General features: G+C 36.9%; 1 protein-coding gene across 1 annotated transcript in view; it reads left to right on the top strand.

Annotated features, from left to right (window-relative positions):
- SPON1 (spondin 1) overlaps window positions 1–4,769 on the top strand; it is a 378,636-nt gene extending 373,867 nt beyond the window's left edge. The window contains exon 16 of the mRNA XM_043971364.1: window positions 2,721–4,769. Coding sequence (XP_043827299.1) covers window positions 2,721–2,884 — 164 coding nt within the window. The 3' untranslated portion in view covers window positions 2,885–4,769. The remainder of the gene's footprint in view (window positions 1–2,720) is intronic.
- The last annotated feature ends 13,649 nt before the right edge of the window (window positions 4,770–18,418 follow it).

Here is an 18,418-nt window from a genome sequence, read left to right as displayed (position 1 = left end):
GCACTTGACACTTACTAGCTGTGTGACCTTAGGCAAGTCACTTAACCCTCATTGCCCCGCAAAAAAACCAAAACAAAACAAAACAAAGAATAACAAGTTGGTTAATTTGGCTGGGCTATGGAGTCCATAAAAAAGGAATAATGCATATAATAAGCCTGGGCAGCCAGATGGCACAATGGATAGAATGCCAGGCCTGGAGTCAGGAAGATATGAGTTTAAATCTGCTTCAGACACTAAGTTAATGTGTGATCCTGGGAAAGTCACTTAACCCTGTTGGTCTCAATTTCCTCATCTCTAAAATGAGCTGGAAATCAAAACCACTCCAGTATCTTTGCCAAGAAAACCCCATATGGGGTCACAAAAAGTCAGACATGACTGAACAACAGGTGTGTGTGTGGACCACCAAGAAGGTCATTTTGGATGGACCACAGAGTATATAAAGAGAAGTAATGTAGACAACCTACATGGTTTGTTTTTGTTTTTGTTTTTTGGTGAGGCAGTTGGGGTTAAGTGACTTGCCCAGGGTCACAGAGCTAGTAAGTGTTGTGTCTGAGGCCCGATTTGAACTGGTCCTCCTAACTCCACTGCGCCACCTAGCTGCCCAACAACCTACATGTTAATAATAACAGTGTTCATTTGGGATTTCCTTCCTCCCAGACTGGGAGTTCTATGTTTTAACAAGAAAATCTCAAAGGTGGTGGTGGTGTTTGTGTTTCTTTGCTCCTCCAGAGTGACTCTTCTTGCTCAGAGCCCCTAGAGGTCCCTGTTATTCTCTATGGCTGGCTGCCAAGATGCCATTCTTTTCCAGTGTTAAGGGATTCGGGCTAGATGATTCAAGCTATCCCTGGAGCTAACTTTCTCAGGATGAAACAAGCCAGAGAAAACAATAGAAATGCATTTATGTATAACAATTAATGGACATTGTGACTTGAAAACAATGTGACACAAGCTCATTCAAGCTCTCATGAAGCAATAATATATTCATTCATGTCCCAGAAGTCACGTAGGATGATAGAGCTGGAACAGGAGAGGATCTTAGAGGTCATTTAGTCCAACCAATCACTTTACATATGAGGAAACTGAGGCCCAGTGGGGTTAAGTTCCTGGCCCAAGGTTGTACATATCGTAAGGATCAGAGCTAGGATATGTACAATGTACGATGTCCAATACAACTCATGGCTTAGCTTTGTAGTTCAGTTGTTTCAGTCATGTCTGATTCTTTATGACCCCATTTAGGGTTGTCTTGGCAAAGATACTAGAGTGGTTTGCCATTTTCTTCTCCAACTCATTTTACAGATGAGGAAATAGAGGCAAACGGGGTTAAGTGACTTGCCCAGGGTCACCTAGCTAGTAAGCGTCCGAGGCCAGATTTGAATTCAGGTTTTCTCTGACTCCAGACCAGGTGCTCTATCCACTGTGCCCCCTAACTAGTAAATGCCCCCTCACCCCAGTCCTCTCAAGATTGTAATAGGCATGCATACACCACCTCCACAGAAAGATACAACCAGTCCCAAACAAAGGCTTACTACCCAGTAACCTAATTCAGCTGACCAAAGAACTCCCTATACACAATTGCCAGTTTGGTACTTGGTCCTAGAAACTCATTTATAAAATCAGTAGAAAGGATCTTTGGAGATCCATTTTGGGGATGATACCTCAAGAACTTTATACTGTTAAAGTCAAAAGAGCAGCTTAAAAGGATCATAGGGAACTAGGCTTTGATTGAGAGTGGACATAAGAAGTCATATCCCTGCCCTGGTATTTTTTACACTTTAGGACACTGAGGCCCAGAAAGGTTAAGCAACTTGTCTAAGGTCACACAGGTAGTAAGTAACAGAGGTGAAATTCAAACACATGTCCATCAGACTATGTCCTGGGCTCTTTTTGCTGTTCCACACTTTCTCCTTCATTACCAACTATAATAAATCATGCCTAAGATCAAACACTCCCCAGATATCTCTTTACAAACCATGTTCGTCATGAACACAGCTTCTAGGACCTCTTCTATTCCCTTGATTTGTGTTCTCATACCAAAAGAATGTCTTCTGAGCCTCAGAAACATTTTAAATAACGTTCACTTTACTCCTTTCCTCCTAAAGCTAACTATTTCAAAGAGTAAATGCAATTTTTATTAGGCTAACAGCAATAATACAGAGGCAACATGGAGTAGTGGATAGAGCACTGTATTTGGAGGAAAGAAAATCTGGATTCAAATCCTATTTGGACATTTACTCACTGTGTGACCCTACGCAAGTCACATCGCTTGTCTCTGACTCCTCAGTTGCTTCATCTATAAAATAAAGGGGGTTGGGTTCAGTGGTGTCTAAGGTCTAAATCTTTGATCCTTTTAACCCATAGTGAGGACACTAGCCATTAGTGAATTAAACAAATTATTGTGATGGAAGCATAGAATCACATACAAAATTTAGAGCTGAAAGAAATCATGTATTCTAAATCCATCAATTTCTAAGTGGGGACACTGAGTGTTAGAGAATTTAATTGACTTGCCCCCCGGGGTTACACAGATCTGAGGTAGGATTCAAACCTAGGTGTTCTGATCCTAACACTGGCACTCTTTCCACTGTACCCTTCCACCAGCACAGAAATACATAATATCACCTGCAACTGCTCTGAAACATTATCTGATTGCCAGAGTTTAGCCATGAGAGCTACTGAGCGGGTCCTGGAAATCTTCCCAGAAATACTTGTCTTTGTTTCAGGCTGTAGGATGCGTCCATGGACCGCCTGGTCAGAATGTACCAAACTGTGTGGGGGTGGAATTCAGGAGCGCTACATGACCGTTAAGAAGAGATTTAAAAGTTCCCAGTTTACCAGCTGCAAAGACAAGAAGGAGATAAGAGCATGCAATGTTCACCCTTGTTAGCAAGACACCAGCCTAAGAAGTAACACACTCTGGGCTCAATGAAAAGTTGGTTTGGGTTTGGATTTTTTTTAAAAAGAGAGATACAAATTGTGTATATTAGTTTTCATTTTTGCGGTGTGGTTTGCTTTCTAGGCTTGCTGGTGCAGGCAATGAGTACCTTTTGCAAATACTTCCTCACAGATGTGTGTGCTGGGCATGGCCTCCCAGCTAGCCCTTTAGTGAAGAAAAAAAAAAATCCTAGTGGGTCATTGTGAGTCACTGAATACTAAAACAGACTGTCTCCATGACTGTACAGGAGAAGTAGACCAGTGTTCTAGGAGAGAAACAGGCAGAAAGAGGAAGTGGAAAGATAAGAAAAACTGAAATAAGGCAACTTGTTTTACATGTTTCGCATCTGAGCATTTGAACAGGAGTTAATGCTGCCTGAGCAGTGTGTTAATGACAGCCCAGGGGTATGGAAAGGTCAAAAGTCATTTTCTGCCAGACCAAAGGGACCACTCTCCTTTTCTTCCCTCATGTAAATCAATCTTCTTTAGGACCATGGTCCATTTCTAGTATCTTTGTGGTTAAGTTTCTCATTGAGTATCCTTACTATGGCAGCACTTCTATGTGGACATCAACGCTTCCATTGGATTGATGAATTTTCTTTTTGATTAATAAATTATGACCACCTTTATTTTTATTTTTATTGTATTCAGCTCAAAATACAAGAAGTATCAAACGCATACCATTTGTTGGTGTCCCTAGCTGGCACTAGGAGTGAGGTGGAAGGATGCAAAAAAAAAAGAAATATTATAATCTCTGCCCTCCAGGATCTTGCAATTTTTAGTAGAGAGGATGAAACATTACTGGTCACTGGCAAACAGATTGGTGACTCATATTTTAAACACTGGTTAGAAATAGCTGTGGCTTTTTTTTTCAAAAGTCATTTTTCCTTTGTCTCTGTTACATTTCTTTTAGAAGTCAACCTTTTAAACTTTTTTCCTTTCTGATGTGGGGATATGCAGTCCTGAAATATTTTCATGACATCAGGATTGTGGAGGCTGTCTTGGGCCCTCTTGTCCCTCAGGTTGTCAATCATTTACTCAAGCTGTCTTCACACAGCTTTGTTATTTTAAAAGGCTTATTAATTTTAAAGCTTTTTTTAAAAAAATAAGAAAATAATTTTGTTATTTTTTCATTAAACTGTCTCCTGAATTTTTTCAAACAATCTTTGTACCTTAAAATATTTCTTAATCTCCAAAGCGTATTTGTGGTGACCCAGAGGCTGTCAGAGATCATAGATGCTTGCCAGGGGCAAAGAATCTGAGTTGAGGGGAAGCCTTAGTCTATTTCCAAATCTTTATCTCTAGGGGGAATTTGTCATGAAAGCCTGCAGAGGTGAGCTTTGGTCCTAAGACCCAGTAATATATATAGGGGCAGTTAACCTAAGTGCAAAAGGGATTTTTCTCCCTAATGTCCCCAAACTCCACTGTGCATTACAAATTCCTTGTAAATAATGACCCCTTCTTGGAGGATGATGACGTGGCTCCAGGGATCCACTTCTTCTGAGTCCATCCCAGACTGTTCTCCTTCCTTGAAGGCCTTGGTGTGAAGGGACCAATATCTCACCGGGGCTGATTCTCTCGCTTTGTCCCCTAAATTCCAGGTTAACTTTCATACCAGGGCTTTTATTATTCCTCACTCCAAATATTTACATGGGGTCTGTATGAAATATGTACAATTCTTTGAATGTCTGAAATTCTTTGAATATCCATCCTTAATAGAGAATTTCAATTTAACTTGTCAGGACAGTTTCAAATATGATATACAGAAGCTCTGTATGTGAATATATACATTATTTTCTTTAACATAGGAGACTGTTCAATAAAGATGTCATTGTGGTTGCCTGGCATGTTTTTTTAAAAGCTAATCAATGCTCTGAGTATTTCCAATAAAAGATGCAGGCTAAGGACCTAGGCTCCTCTTCCATCATCATACCCATCCATTTGTGACATTCACTCAGCTACCCAAAGAACCTATTTACTGGCTTTATATGTTTCTATGTGCTTTGGGGAAGTTGTCTGAACTTGTGATTTATAGGCATAGATCACTGCCTGAAGGTATTGAGAGTTAAGTGACTTGACCAAGGTCACGAAGTATTCACCAGAAGCAGAATATGAACCCAGGTCTTCCTGGCTCCAAGAAATACTCATATATCTCTGTATTTATTTAATTGATTGACTGTTTTCCTGGACTGGTGTGTTCAGGGAGGTAGGGGCCTCTTAGTAGAGAATTCTTTCTATCAATTGCAGATCAGCACCATCTCAACAAGATACAAGCTCCAAGAGCTGACTGGTAGGTACATGGAGAGGTTGAGTGACCTGACTAGGGTTATTTGGTCAGTATATATGAAAAGCAAAATTGGAACCCATGTCTCACTGATTCCCTGGCCAACTCTCCATCACACTACTCTGGATTTATGTGTATGTTAACATTTCAGAAATCTATTAATTCATCAGTCTAGGTACTCCCAACAGAACAGATCACAATCTTGTTAGAACTTAATAAATGAATCTCAGGAGTGACTATGGCCCAAAGATTCATCACCTGAAAGACAACTTAGTGGGGAGCATCTCCCAACTTCAACTGGTACGCATGCTACACAGTCCATTATTAACCAATCTATCCTTGAAGCCTTTTGAGCTTGGGTAGGACTCAACAGATTTTGTCTTTTGTTGAAAGTCTTCAAGAACTCAAGGTCCCCACTATACCAAAAATCAAGCATCTAATTACAATTTAGGACATATACCCATTTATATACATACACATGTGTACATATCAGAAAACATTAGCTTATTACTTAAATTTTTTGAAATAAGAATAAAAAACTAAAAATTCTCTATGAATCCAAGCTTCATCTATAAAATAAGGGGGTTGGGTTCAGTGGTGTCTAAGGTCTAAATCTTTGATCCTTTTAACCCCTAGTGAGGACACTAGCCATTAGTGAACTAAACAAATTATTGTGATGGAAGCAAAAACTCACATACAAAATTTAGAGTTGAAAGAAATCACGTATTCTAAATCCATCACTTTATAAGTGGGGACACTGAGTGTCAGAGAATTTAATTGACTTGCCCCGGGGTTACACAGATCTGAGGTAGGATTCAAACCTAGGTGTTCTGATCCTAACATTGGCACTCTTTCCACCGTACCCTTCCACCAGTACAGATATACACAATATCACCTGCAATTGCTCTGAAAAATTAGCCAATTACCAGAGTTTAGCCATGAGAGCTACTGAGCAAGTCCTAGAAATTTTACCAGAAAGGCTCAATAAATGCCTGTATTTGTTGTAGGCTATAGGATGCGTCCATGGACCGCCTGGTCAGAATGTACCAAACTGTATTGGGGTGGAATTCAGGAGTGCTACATGACCATGAAGAAGAGATTTAAAAGTTCCCAGTTTACCAGCTGAAAATTGTCACAAATATCTTCCTTACTAAGGTATTCTCTAAGGTAGTTTGATTAGTAAACAAACAATAGTCTGAAATACAGATAAAAGCATGCCCTACTGTTTACTTGGGCATGCTCTGTATTTGTGAGTAGCATATCCCTAAGAAGAATTGCCAGATCGATCATGGACATGATTATAGATATTCCACTCAATTGCAATTCAGTATTCATTCCCTGGTCATGTGGTTAAGAAGTTTTAATAATAATAACTGTTATTGAAGTTTTAATAAGGTTTACAAAGCACTTTATATATGTTTTTGAATTTGAACCCAGCAACAACCCGGAAAGGTGAGTATTATTCCCATTTTACAGATGAGAAAACTAAGGCTCAGAGAGGTCACACAGATAATGTCTGAGGAAAGATTTGAATTCAAGTCTTCCTAACTCCAAGGGCAGTACTTTATTCATGAAACCACCTAGAGATTTTCCCTTAATTATGTGTTCAGTCAGTTACTTGTCTGTTTCATATATAGCAGTGAGAGTAAAGTCTTTTTAACTGCATCTTGGGAAAGTTAATAATTTTGTGCCATGGTCATTGTCTGAACTCTGTTGATATTAAACAATTTGGGATCATTTTCTGAATTTGGGGGGAAATGAGGACCAATAAACTGCATATATACTGTATGGGCAGCTATCTTTACAGATAAAATTCCAGGACAATAAATAGGAGGAAATAGGAGGGAGGGAAATCTTGTGTCAAATCATTAGCCATGGAATCGGTCATTAATAAGCAATCAAACAAAAAGCACTTATTAAGTGCCTAAGATCTGCCAGGCACATACTGTAATAAGATGTCACTTTCTAATGCCCTGCTTATCATGAGCCTGATTCAGGATGACTATGCTCAATGCTTCAATTGTAGAAAACAAGAATGTGAGAAAAGGGAGATTCATAGAAGGATAAATCCAGATCTAGACAAGACCTCAATAACCATTTTGTCTGTTCTCTCACCTCACATTTTACAGAAGCAGAAATTGAAGCCAAGAAAAGCTTAAGTGATCTGCTGAGTTCACACAGTTAAAAAGTGTTAGAGGTAGGATTTGAACCCAGATCATCTGACTCAGTAACCAGTGTTCTTTCTCCAGTTCCATACTGCTCTACTATTATATTTCTGAATTGCTAAACTATATCATGAAGCAGTACTGCCTGGGTCCACTACAACTTTATAATTATTAAATACAAGGTCTTCACTTCTTCATACTAGACTTTCTATGGCTAACCTCTTTTCTGAAGTTCCCAGTCTACCACCACATCATCTCTCCCTCAAGACACAAGAGAAGAATAAAAAAGTAAACATGAAAGAGTCATCATAAAGGACTCAAAAAAGTCAAACTTTGCATTCCTATATGAGAAGATGAAACATATAACTCCTAAGAACTTTAGTGTTATAAGGAGTTTACATAGACAGAGGGCATGGGTATTAATTGTTGGAGTGATCTAAACAAAAAGAAGGGATGAAAAATAGAAATGCATTGGGAAAAGTAAGAAGGAAAAGGTAGAATTAGGGAAGTTTTTCCTCACATAAAAGAAGCACACAAGAAAAAGCTTTTGCAATTGAGGGAAAATGAAGGGTGGTGGCAGGCAATGCTTGAGTCTCAACTCTTAGGAATTGGTTTGAAGAAGGAAGAATACACATGCATACACACACACACATTTGTGTATAGAAATGTAAGTTATCCAATAGGGAAATGGGAGGGAATAACAAAAGAGAGGGTAGATTAAGGGAGGCAGTGATTAGAAGCAAAATGAACTTTTGAGGAGGGACAGGGTAAAATGAATAAGAGAAAAAGAAACAGAAGATAATGGGATGGAGGAAAATACATAGTAATCATAACTATGAATGTCAATGAGATGAGCTCACCCATAAAACGCAAGCAGATAGCAGAACATATTAGAAACCAGAATCCAACAATATGTTGTTTACAAGAGACACACTTGAAACAAAAATACACATATAGAGTTAAAATAGAGGGCTAGAACAGACTACTATGCTTCAGCTGAAGTTCTGAAAAAAGCAGTGCTAGTAATCTTGACCTCAGACCAAGCAAAATCAAAAATAGACCCAATTAAAAGAGATCATCATTTTTAATCAAAAAGTTTAGAGGGAAAGTTTCTCTGCTAAAGACCTCATTATTCAAATATATATTGAGTATAGAACTGAATCAAATTTATAGAAATAAGAGCCATTCCCCAACTGATAAATGGTCAAAGGATATGACAGTTAAGATATCAAAACTATCAAGAGTCATATAAAAATACTTTAAATCATTTTGGTTAGAGAAATGCAAATTAAAACAACTCTGAGGTACCACCTCAAACCTATCAGAAATGACAAATGTTGGAGAAGATGAGAGAAAATTAAATACACTAATGAACATTGGTGGAGTTGTGAACTGGTCCAACCATACTAAAAAACAATATGGAATTATGTCCAAGGGCTATAAAACTGTGCACAACCTTTAACCCAGAAATACCACTACAAGATTTGTGACCCAAAGAAATAAAAGGAAAAGGACATGTTTGCACAAAAATATTTATGGCAGCTCTTTTTTTAGTGGTAAAGAATTTGAAGTTGAGAAGATGCCCTTCAATTGGAGAATAGCTGAACAAATTGTGATATGATTGCGATTGAATACTATTTTAATAGAGAAATAGATGATTGGAATGCTTTCAGAAAAATCTGGAAAGATTTATATGAACTATTGCAAAGTGAAGTGAACAGAACCAGGAGAACAGTGTACACAGTAACAGCAATGTTGTAATTATAATCAACTGTGAAAGAAGTGACTACTCTGATCAAGACAATGATTCAAGACAATTTCTAAGGACTCATAATGAAAAAAATGCTATCCACATCCGAAAAGAGAACTGATGAAATCTGAATGCAAATTAAAGTATAATTTTCTCACTTTATTTTTCTTGCTTTTTTAAAACGTAGTTCATATGAAAATGTTTTGAATTATTTCACATGCATAATTGATATCATATTGCTTATCAGTGAATGAGGAAGGAATGGGAGGTAGGTAGAGAATTTGAACCCAAAATTTGAAAAGAAGAAAAATGTCAAAAATAATAAAATGTTTAAATATAAATAAAAAATAATTAATCAAACAGCTGAAATCCATTATCAAAAAAGAGCCCAGATGTCATATTTCAAGAAATCGTAAAAGAAAACTGCCTCAATATCTTAGAACCAGAGGGCAATAAATTCCTGAAAACTATCTCAAAATTTGTGATAGCCAAATTCCAGAACTCCCAGGTCAATGATAGAATACTTCAAGCAGCCAGAAAGAAACCATTCAAATACCATGGTGCCAGTCAGGATTATACAAGATGTAACAGCTACCATATTAAAGAAATGGAGGACTTAGAATATGATATTCCAGAAGACAAAGGAGCTAAGATTATAACCAAAAATAACTTACCCAGCAAAACTAAGTATAATCCTTCAGTGTAAAAAATGGCTATTTAATAAAATAGAGAACTTTCACATATTCATGATAAAAAGATCAGACCTAAATAGAAAACATGATACTCAAAAACAGTACTCAAGCATAAAAAGGTAAACACAAAAATCATAAAATAATTAATAAGTTTAAACTTTTTCTTTCCTATATGAGAAGATAATATCTGTAATTCCTAAAAAATAAAATACTTAAATAATCCTTAGAAGAGGAAGTTAAGCAAGCCATAAATGAGCTCCCTAATTTAAAATTCTCAGGACCAGTTGGATTTAAAAGATAATTCTACCAAACCTTTAAGGAACAATTTATTCCAACACTATATAAACTATCTGAAATAACAGATGAAGAAATCTTATAAAATTCCCTTTTCTTTTATGACATAAATATATTTTTGATACCTAAACCAAGGAGAGCAAAAACAGAAAAAGAAAACTATAGGCCAATTTCCCTAATTAGTATTGAAAGAATTTTTTCAATAAAATACTAGCAAGGCCATTCCAGCAATGTATCACAAAGATCATACACTGTGATCAGGTGAGATTTATACCAGGAATATAGAACTGGTTCAGTATTAGGAAAGCTATAAGGATAATAGACCATTATTATTAACAAAAACAAGAAAAATCACGTGATTATCTCAATGGATGCAGAAAAGGCTTTTGGGAAAATACAATACTGATTCCTATTTAAAAAAACATTAGGAGTCATAGAAATAAATGGAACTTTTCTTAAAATTATAATTAGCATCTATCTGAAACCAAGAGTAAGCATTGTATGTAAGAGGGATAAACCCCAAAAAGATTAGGATTGAAGCAAGAATGTCCATTACCACAGATATTATTCAATATTGTATTAAAAATTTAAGTATAGCAATAATACCAGAAAAGGAAATTAAAGGAATAAAAATAAGCAATGAGGTAATAAAACTATCATTTTTTGCAGATATATGATAGCATACTTAAAGAACCTGAGAGAATCAATTAAAAATAGTTTAAATTAATAAATTTACAGGGTTGCAGGATATAAAATAAACCCATATAAATCATCAGCATTTCTATATGTTACCAATAAAAGCCAGTAGGAAGAGATAGAAAAAAGAAATTCCATTTTTAAATAACTGTAGATATAAAATACTTGGGAGTCTGCCTGCCAAGAGAAACCTGTGGATTATGTGAAAACAATTTAAAAACTTTTCATGAAAATAAAGAGATATTTAAATAATTGTAGAAATATTAATTGTTCATGTATAGGTCAGGCCAATATAATAAAAATGACAAATTCTACCCAAATTAATTTGCTTATTCAGTATCATGCCATTCAAACTACCAAAGAATTATTTTATAGAATTAGAAAAAAATAATAACAAAATTCAACTGAAGGAACAAGAGATTAAGAATATCAAGAGAATAATTTTTTAGTGTAAAGAAAGGCCTAGCAGTACCAGATTTCGAACTATATTAAAAAGTAGGCTTGTAATCAGGAAAACTCATCTTCATGAGTTCAAATCCAGCCTCAGACACCTACCAACTGGGTGACCCTGGGCAAGTTACTTATTCCCATTTGCCTCAGTGCGTCATTTGTAAAAATGACCTGGGGAAGAAAATGGCAAGCCAATCCAGTATCTTTGCCAAGAAAACCCAGAAATGTGGTCATGAAGAGGCAGGCATGACAAACACCTGAACAAAATCATCAAAACAATCTTCTACCAGCTAAAAAATAGAGTTATCAATCAATGGAATAGATTAGGTATACAATACACAGTGGTAAATGACCATAGTTATCTAGTGCTTGATAAACCCTAAACTTCAGGCTTTGGGGGCAAGAACTCACCACTTGACAAAATCTCTGAGAAAACTGGAAAGTAGTTTGGCAGAAACTAGAAACAGACCAACATCTTACATTGTAAACCCAGATAAAGTCAAAATAGGTAAATGATTTAGACATAAGGGGTGATGTTATAAGTAAATTAGGGGACCACACAAAAATATACCTGTGAGATCTATAAATAAAGAAAGAGTTTATGACTAAACAAGAAATAGAGAGAATCATGGGAAGTAAAAGTGTTCATTTTTGATTACACAAAATTTAAAAGGGTTTGCACAAATAAAATCAATGCAGCCAAAAGAGAAAGCAAGAAACTGGGGGAAAATTACCATGTTTCTCTCATAAAAGCCTCATTTCTAAAATATGTAGGGAACTGATTTTAAAAAATAAATAAGATGCATTTTCCAACTGATCAATTTTCTTTTTTTCTTTTCTTTTTTTTTTTTTTTGCACAGAGCAATGAGGGTGGGGGGCCATATTTGAACTCAGGTCCTCCTGAATCCAGGGCCAGTGCTTTATCCACTGCACCACCTAGCTGCCCCCAAACTGATAAATTTTCAAAGGATAAGAACCAGCAGTTTTCAGAAGAAACCAAAGCCAATAGTCACATGGGGGAGGGAAGGTTAAGGGAGGGCATGATCCAAATCACTACTAATTAGAGAAGTGCACATTAAAACAATTTTTGAGGTACCTTATACCTATCAGATTGTCTAACATGACAGAAATGAAAACAATTATAAATGCTGGAATGGATGGAGAAAAATAAGGATACTAATACACTACTGGCGGGGTTGTAAACTCCAAACATTCTGGAGAACAATTTGGAACTATGCCCAAAGGGCTACAAAATCATGCATACCTTTTGAGCCAGAAATACCACTACTAGGTTTGTATCCCAAAGAGATCAAAACAAAGAGAAAATGGCTTATATGTACAAAGAATATATGTGGCAAAGAACTGGAAATTGAGGTGATGCCCATCAATTGAAGAATGGCTGAACAAGTTGTGGTATGTGATTATTATGGAATGCTATTGTGCTATAAATGAGTAGAATTATTTCAGAAAATCCTGAGAAGACTTACATGAATTAATGCCAAGTAAAGTGAACAGAACCATAACAGTATACATAGTGACAGCAATATTGTAACAATGATAAACTGTGAAGAGCTGACCTACTCTGATCCAAGAGTATCCAAGAATTCCAAGATTCCAAAGAAAAAAATGCTGCCCACCTTCAGTTAAAGAGCTGGTGAACCCAAGAGTCTAGATTGAAGCATACCTTTTTCACTCACTTTATTTTTCTTTCTTTTTTTCAACACAGCCAATGTGGAAATATGGTTTGCATGCCTTCAGATGTATAATTAATATCCTATTTTTGCCTTCTCAAGAGGTGGGGAAGGGACAATAGAGAGGGAGAGAGAGAATTTGGAACTCCATTTTTAAATGAATGTTTAGAATGAAGGAATAAGAATTTCCAAAAAAGTGAGAAGACAATAAAATGAATCCATCTACTTTTTACAAAGGTTCTACCAAGTCTATTGTATTTTATACATTTGCTTCTCAATGACATCGTCTGCTTCTACAAGTTTCCAAGATGATATATTAAATAGGGGGCAGTAGGTTACTTCACATTTTTGGAAAGTGTTTATCTCATTCTTTCTCCCAGGGCAACATCCATTTATGTTTTGGGTAATTTTATTGTTAGTATGAAATCCTGGGTTAAGCCCAGTTTCCCATGTCCAGAGTTAATTATCCCTAAAATAATCATTAGAAAGGATTCAACTCGTTAGATAATAAAGTTCAATAATAAATAATAAACTTCAAAGGAACTTCAGAAGCCACCTAGTTTAACTCCTTCATTTTACAGACTAGGAAGCTGAAGATCCAATAGGTTAAATGCCTTTCCTTAAAACACACAGGTGGCAAAAGTGGGATCCTCTTTCCATTGCACTGAAGTCTATTCAGTTCAAATATTCAATAATTCTAATTCAATAACAAATATTTAATTTCACATCTATTACATAATATTCACAGTTCTAGGACCTAGGAACATAGCAATGAAAAATATCATAGGGGCAGCTAGGTGGTACAGTGGACAAAGCACCTGCTCTGGATTCAGGAGGACCGGAGTTCAGGTCTGGTCTCAAACACTTGACAATTACTAGCTGTGTAACCCTGGGCAAGTCATTTAATCCTCATTACCCAGCAAAAAAGAAAAAGAAAAAAGAAAAAAGAAAAAAAAAGTCATAGTCCCTCACCTCAAAGACATTAAAATGTGGGGTGAAGACATCAGACTTTAGGATAGAATCTTTCATGTTTCCTGAATTACCAGTGGGCCAATCAGCAGATATCCCTCTACTATTATCTACTATAAGATCTCCCATTTGTAATTTTTCTCCCAGTAAGGATTCCATAAAGCTTCAAGGAATCCTAGTGGTCATCTATTCCAACTTTCTCATTTTGTAGAGGAAACTGAGGCACAAAGAGATGTAAATGGCTTGTCCAAAGTCATACAAGTTGTAAGTGGCAAGGCCAGGATATGCGAACAAGATTTCTGACCAGAGAACAAGTGTTTGGTATACCACACTGCCTCTCTTGTGAACGCTCACACTTTTCTTCTACCTCATTCCCTTGTACCTACTTCCCTGAGTTCAATCTCGGGAAATTTCAGGTGCAAACTTTAGCATCTTTACTCCTCATCATCCAAGCTCAGCTCCCCTATCACCTGAAGCAAGCCAAAGAGGGTCACAAATGAGTGATCAGGAGGCTGTTGAGTGACGATCTCTGCCTTTGCTATAAGGAACAATGACTGGCTCTCAATGGATCAGAAGAGTCAGTACTCTATGAAATAGGACCATTGATATTGGAGCCCTTATGCTATCAGTCTGGTGACCTTCTGACTAATTCCACAGGGCTTTTAAAATAACTATGTACTCTTTCACTTATCGTGTCTAAAAATCCACTAAGAAAACATGCTCCAAGAATATATCACACCCTGCTCTCTCTTGGCACTGGTATAAGGGCAGGAAGATTACTAAGTAAGCCAAATCCTAGACTCCAGAATTGAACTTCATTGATTTTAGTATCTTTTTGATCAGGACACATCTAGTCCATAGGACTTCTTTTGGACCTACTGGGTCACTACGACAACCAAAGAACCATGCTTGAATTGTGGAATAAGAAGAATAGTGGATTTTCAGTCAGAGGACCTGGGTGTTAATCCTGTTTCTTCTGCATAATGCTCATATGATCTGGAGTAATCACATAACCTCTTCTATATATAAATTTCCTCCACTGGAAAATGTGAGGGTTTGACAAGATCAGGAGTTTTAACCTTGGGTCTAAACTTTTTTTAAAAAAAAATTAACTATTTCAATATAATTGATTTCCTTTGTAGTCCTATATATTTTAATTTGTGTATTTAAAACATGACTGATAAAGAGTACATGACAAGGCTTCGCCCTTTTCCAAAAGAGTCCATGAAATAAAAATGTTTAAGAACTCCCAGATTGAATGATCACTAAGATTCCTTCCAATTCCAAATGCTGAGATTTTTAAAAAAATAATCAAGCATCCTATTCTTACCATCAAAATTCCATCAGTTTATAATGTGCAATTAGTTCATTTATTTAATTGACATAAGTTCATGTATTTAGTTTAGTAAATGCCAATTATGCTTGTCTCTCCAGCCATCTGTCTGTATCATTAATGCCTGACCTTCAAGGAGTTTATTGTTTAGGTCAGGAACAACCTAACTGCTCTTTTGTAATTTGCTCTAGGCGGCACTTTTTTTATTGATACAAATGTACTGGTTGACCCTGGTACTGAGGATCATCCTATTAATCAATAACACTCAGTTTTGCATCTTAAATTATAACAGAATAAGAAATGTAGTAAAGGAAAATGTATTCCCTGTTGTTTACTGATAGATATCACATCATATACAGTCAAGTAGCCACATTTTAAGAAAAAGAAAGAAAATCCACTAGATGTCACCAGAAGCTCCCTGATAGAATTGGTTCCTTCTCCATATGTCCTCAGCATTACTGAGAGTAGAACACAGCTCAGCTGTAAAGGCTTCCTTCCTAGTCACAATTCATATATAGAAACTGTGAACATAGCATGCAACCCAATTTTAGAACCATGGTACTGAAAAGGAGTGAGAGATTTCTTAACCCCCTTGGGAGGAAAGCTAAGGAAGACGGGAAGAGAAGATATGATCAGATGAGTCACGATTGGCACATAGGACTTCAAGCCAGAACTGGGGAAAAGTAACAGTAGCTAGCAAGTCCAGGGAGTAAGAAAGCACAGCAGGGCCTTGTGCTAGGAATTGAGAATGAGACCAGGCTGGGAATATCTCCCAATTAGATTAGCCCCTTGAGGGCAGAACCCATGTTTTATTTAATCTTTAAATTTTTCCCAGAATTTAGCACAGGCCCATGAACATGGTGAGTGTTTAATAATGTATGTTAAGGGGCAGCTAGGTGGCGCAGTGGATAGAGCACCGGCCCTGGAGTCAGGAGTACATGAGTTCAAATCCCGCCTCAGACACTTAACACTTACTAGCTATGTGACCCTGGGCAAGTCACTTAACCCCAATTGCCTCACCAAAATAATAATAATAATAATAATGTATGTTAAGCTTACACATATTATTCAATAAATATTGATTGAATTGAATCAAATTTCATCAGGGCATTGAAGATCAGGTATGATTTTAGTAAGTGAAAATTAAATGGGAGAGTAGTCTATAAAGGGGGAATGTCATGGTTCAAAACAAATTAAAATGGAAAAAAACTCTTGCTGAACAATAGTAAAAAAATGACTTAAAAAAAGGTTGAAAGCAGATAGTGGAGGACCTTGAATATCAAGGAATTTGCACATTATTTTATAAGAATGGGAGGAGACACTTACAGGATTGTGGTAAGGATCAAATAAGATGATATATGTGAAGCTCTTAGTGAATTGTAAAGTACTAAATAAATGTCAGTTGTAATGGAAAGGAAGAGAGAACAAGTGTGAAGGCCATTGTATAAGATCAATAGAAAGGAATTGATGGCTGATTCGAGCAGCTATCAAACACCCTCCTTATGAAGGGCTCTTTCCTCAGTGGAGTTGATCTTTAAATTAGTATAGCTGTATTGGGTTTAGAAAAGCAGTTTAGTAAAACCATAATTTTGATGGTTTGTGTCTGGTATTGCATAATAGCATAAAGGTATAATATAAAAATGTACTCTATTTGATGAATTCCTTGATCCTCTGATATCTACACTGAGCTCTGTTTTAAAAAAATACACACGTAGCAAAAGTTATCTTGTCTTTGGCATTCAAAGGGTGGGATCCCTATAATTTGGAAGAACACTGGTTCCAGAGAGAAAAGTAGTAGAGAAGGATTCCAAGTGAACAAGGAAAATGAAGGAATTTGGTGACCCATTTCTTCAAGAATATTATCTCCATGTTACCAAGAGGCAAAATAAGCAGGTTTCTGGGAATTGGGCCCCAAAGTAAGCATTCAGAATGAATAAAAGCAAGCTTTCTCTCCAGAGATTTGCCTGCTGGCAGCTACTACTAATAATAAAGTCAGATAATCCCTATGAAGACTCTGGACCTAGGCTGCATTTCCTAAAATCTGCTTTCTGTTGCCTTTGTCCAACCTGTTTCAGTGGCCATCCTCCCCACTGTTATCCAAAGAGGCAAACCTTCTGTGATTATGGCAGAAAAAAATGGAACGAACATGAGAAAAACATCCCCCTGGGAGCCATGACCTGGATCAAGTATGTCAAGATGGTTTGCTACTCCCCTCCCCCTCCTTAGTCACTAATCCCAGTTGGGCAGCCTGAGTGCAATGGCCTCAACTATGTCAACATGAAACCACAAACCTTTCCTTGATTAAGAGAAATTTGGGTTTGGACGATGGACTTTCTCCAGTGACACAGAAACATTTATCATCCCATTAAGATCTCCATGGCCATTTAAGGAAAAGTCATTTCTGTAAAGAAGTGAGCTACCTGTTGTTGGTTATATGATGCTCTCACCAAATGATGAGCCCATCTCTTTTTTTCATCACCAAATTTTTCTTTTTTAATTTTCTTTCTACTGTGAATTTTTAACACTCATCAATCTTAAACAAATCAATGTACAGATACATATGAAACTGCACGTTTCTGTTATGCATTTTTAAAGAAATATTTCTTTGATGACTCCCTTTACTTAGCTTCTCCTTTGTGATTCCTTGTTTACAACATCTTTTAGCCTCATTCCTACCATGCATCTTTCCATTGTTCATTGGGTGTGTTAACCAAAAGTCACAATTTCACAATGAATAGTAACTGAATTTATTACAAGAGAAAGGCACATACATGTGAGAACTCCTTAAACCAAGGAGCCCACCCCACATACAGAGACTTGGATATTTGTGAGGTACAGCAAAAAGAAGAGGTCTCATGGGAGGGCTGGAACAATCCCCTCCCAAATGGGAGGGGCATGGGAGAAAGAAGGGAGCAGTAGGGGAGGAGGAGCAAGAAGGATCAAGAGGGCTTGGGAACATCAAACTATGGAGGGAGGATGTTCTGCTTATCTGAAAGGGTCTCAGCTGCACAGTTTATCAGTCTGGGTAGACTGGCCAGAGCCAGGCTTGTAGCTGACTCAGTTTGAAGAGCACTGAAAGTTTAATAGAGTTCAGTTCAAAAGATCATTGTGTTTGTTTTGGGGGTGGTGCTTCATTTATGGAAAATAAGGCAACTCAAGAAAG

Source organism: Dromiciops gliroides, chromosome 6 (assembly GCF_019393635.1).
Source record: "Dromiciops gliroides isolate mDroGli1 chromosome 6, mDroGli1.pri, whole genome shotgun sequence".
In the NCBI taxonomy this organism is placed as follows: Eukaryota; Metazoa; Chordata; class Mammalia; order Microbiotheria; family Microbiotheriidae; genus Dromiciops; species Dromiciops gliroides.
This window is presented reverse-complemented; position numbering and strand designations above follow the sequence as displayed.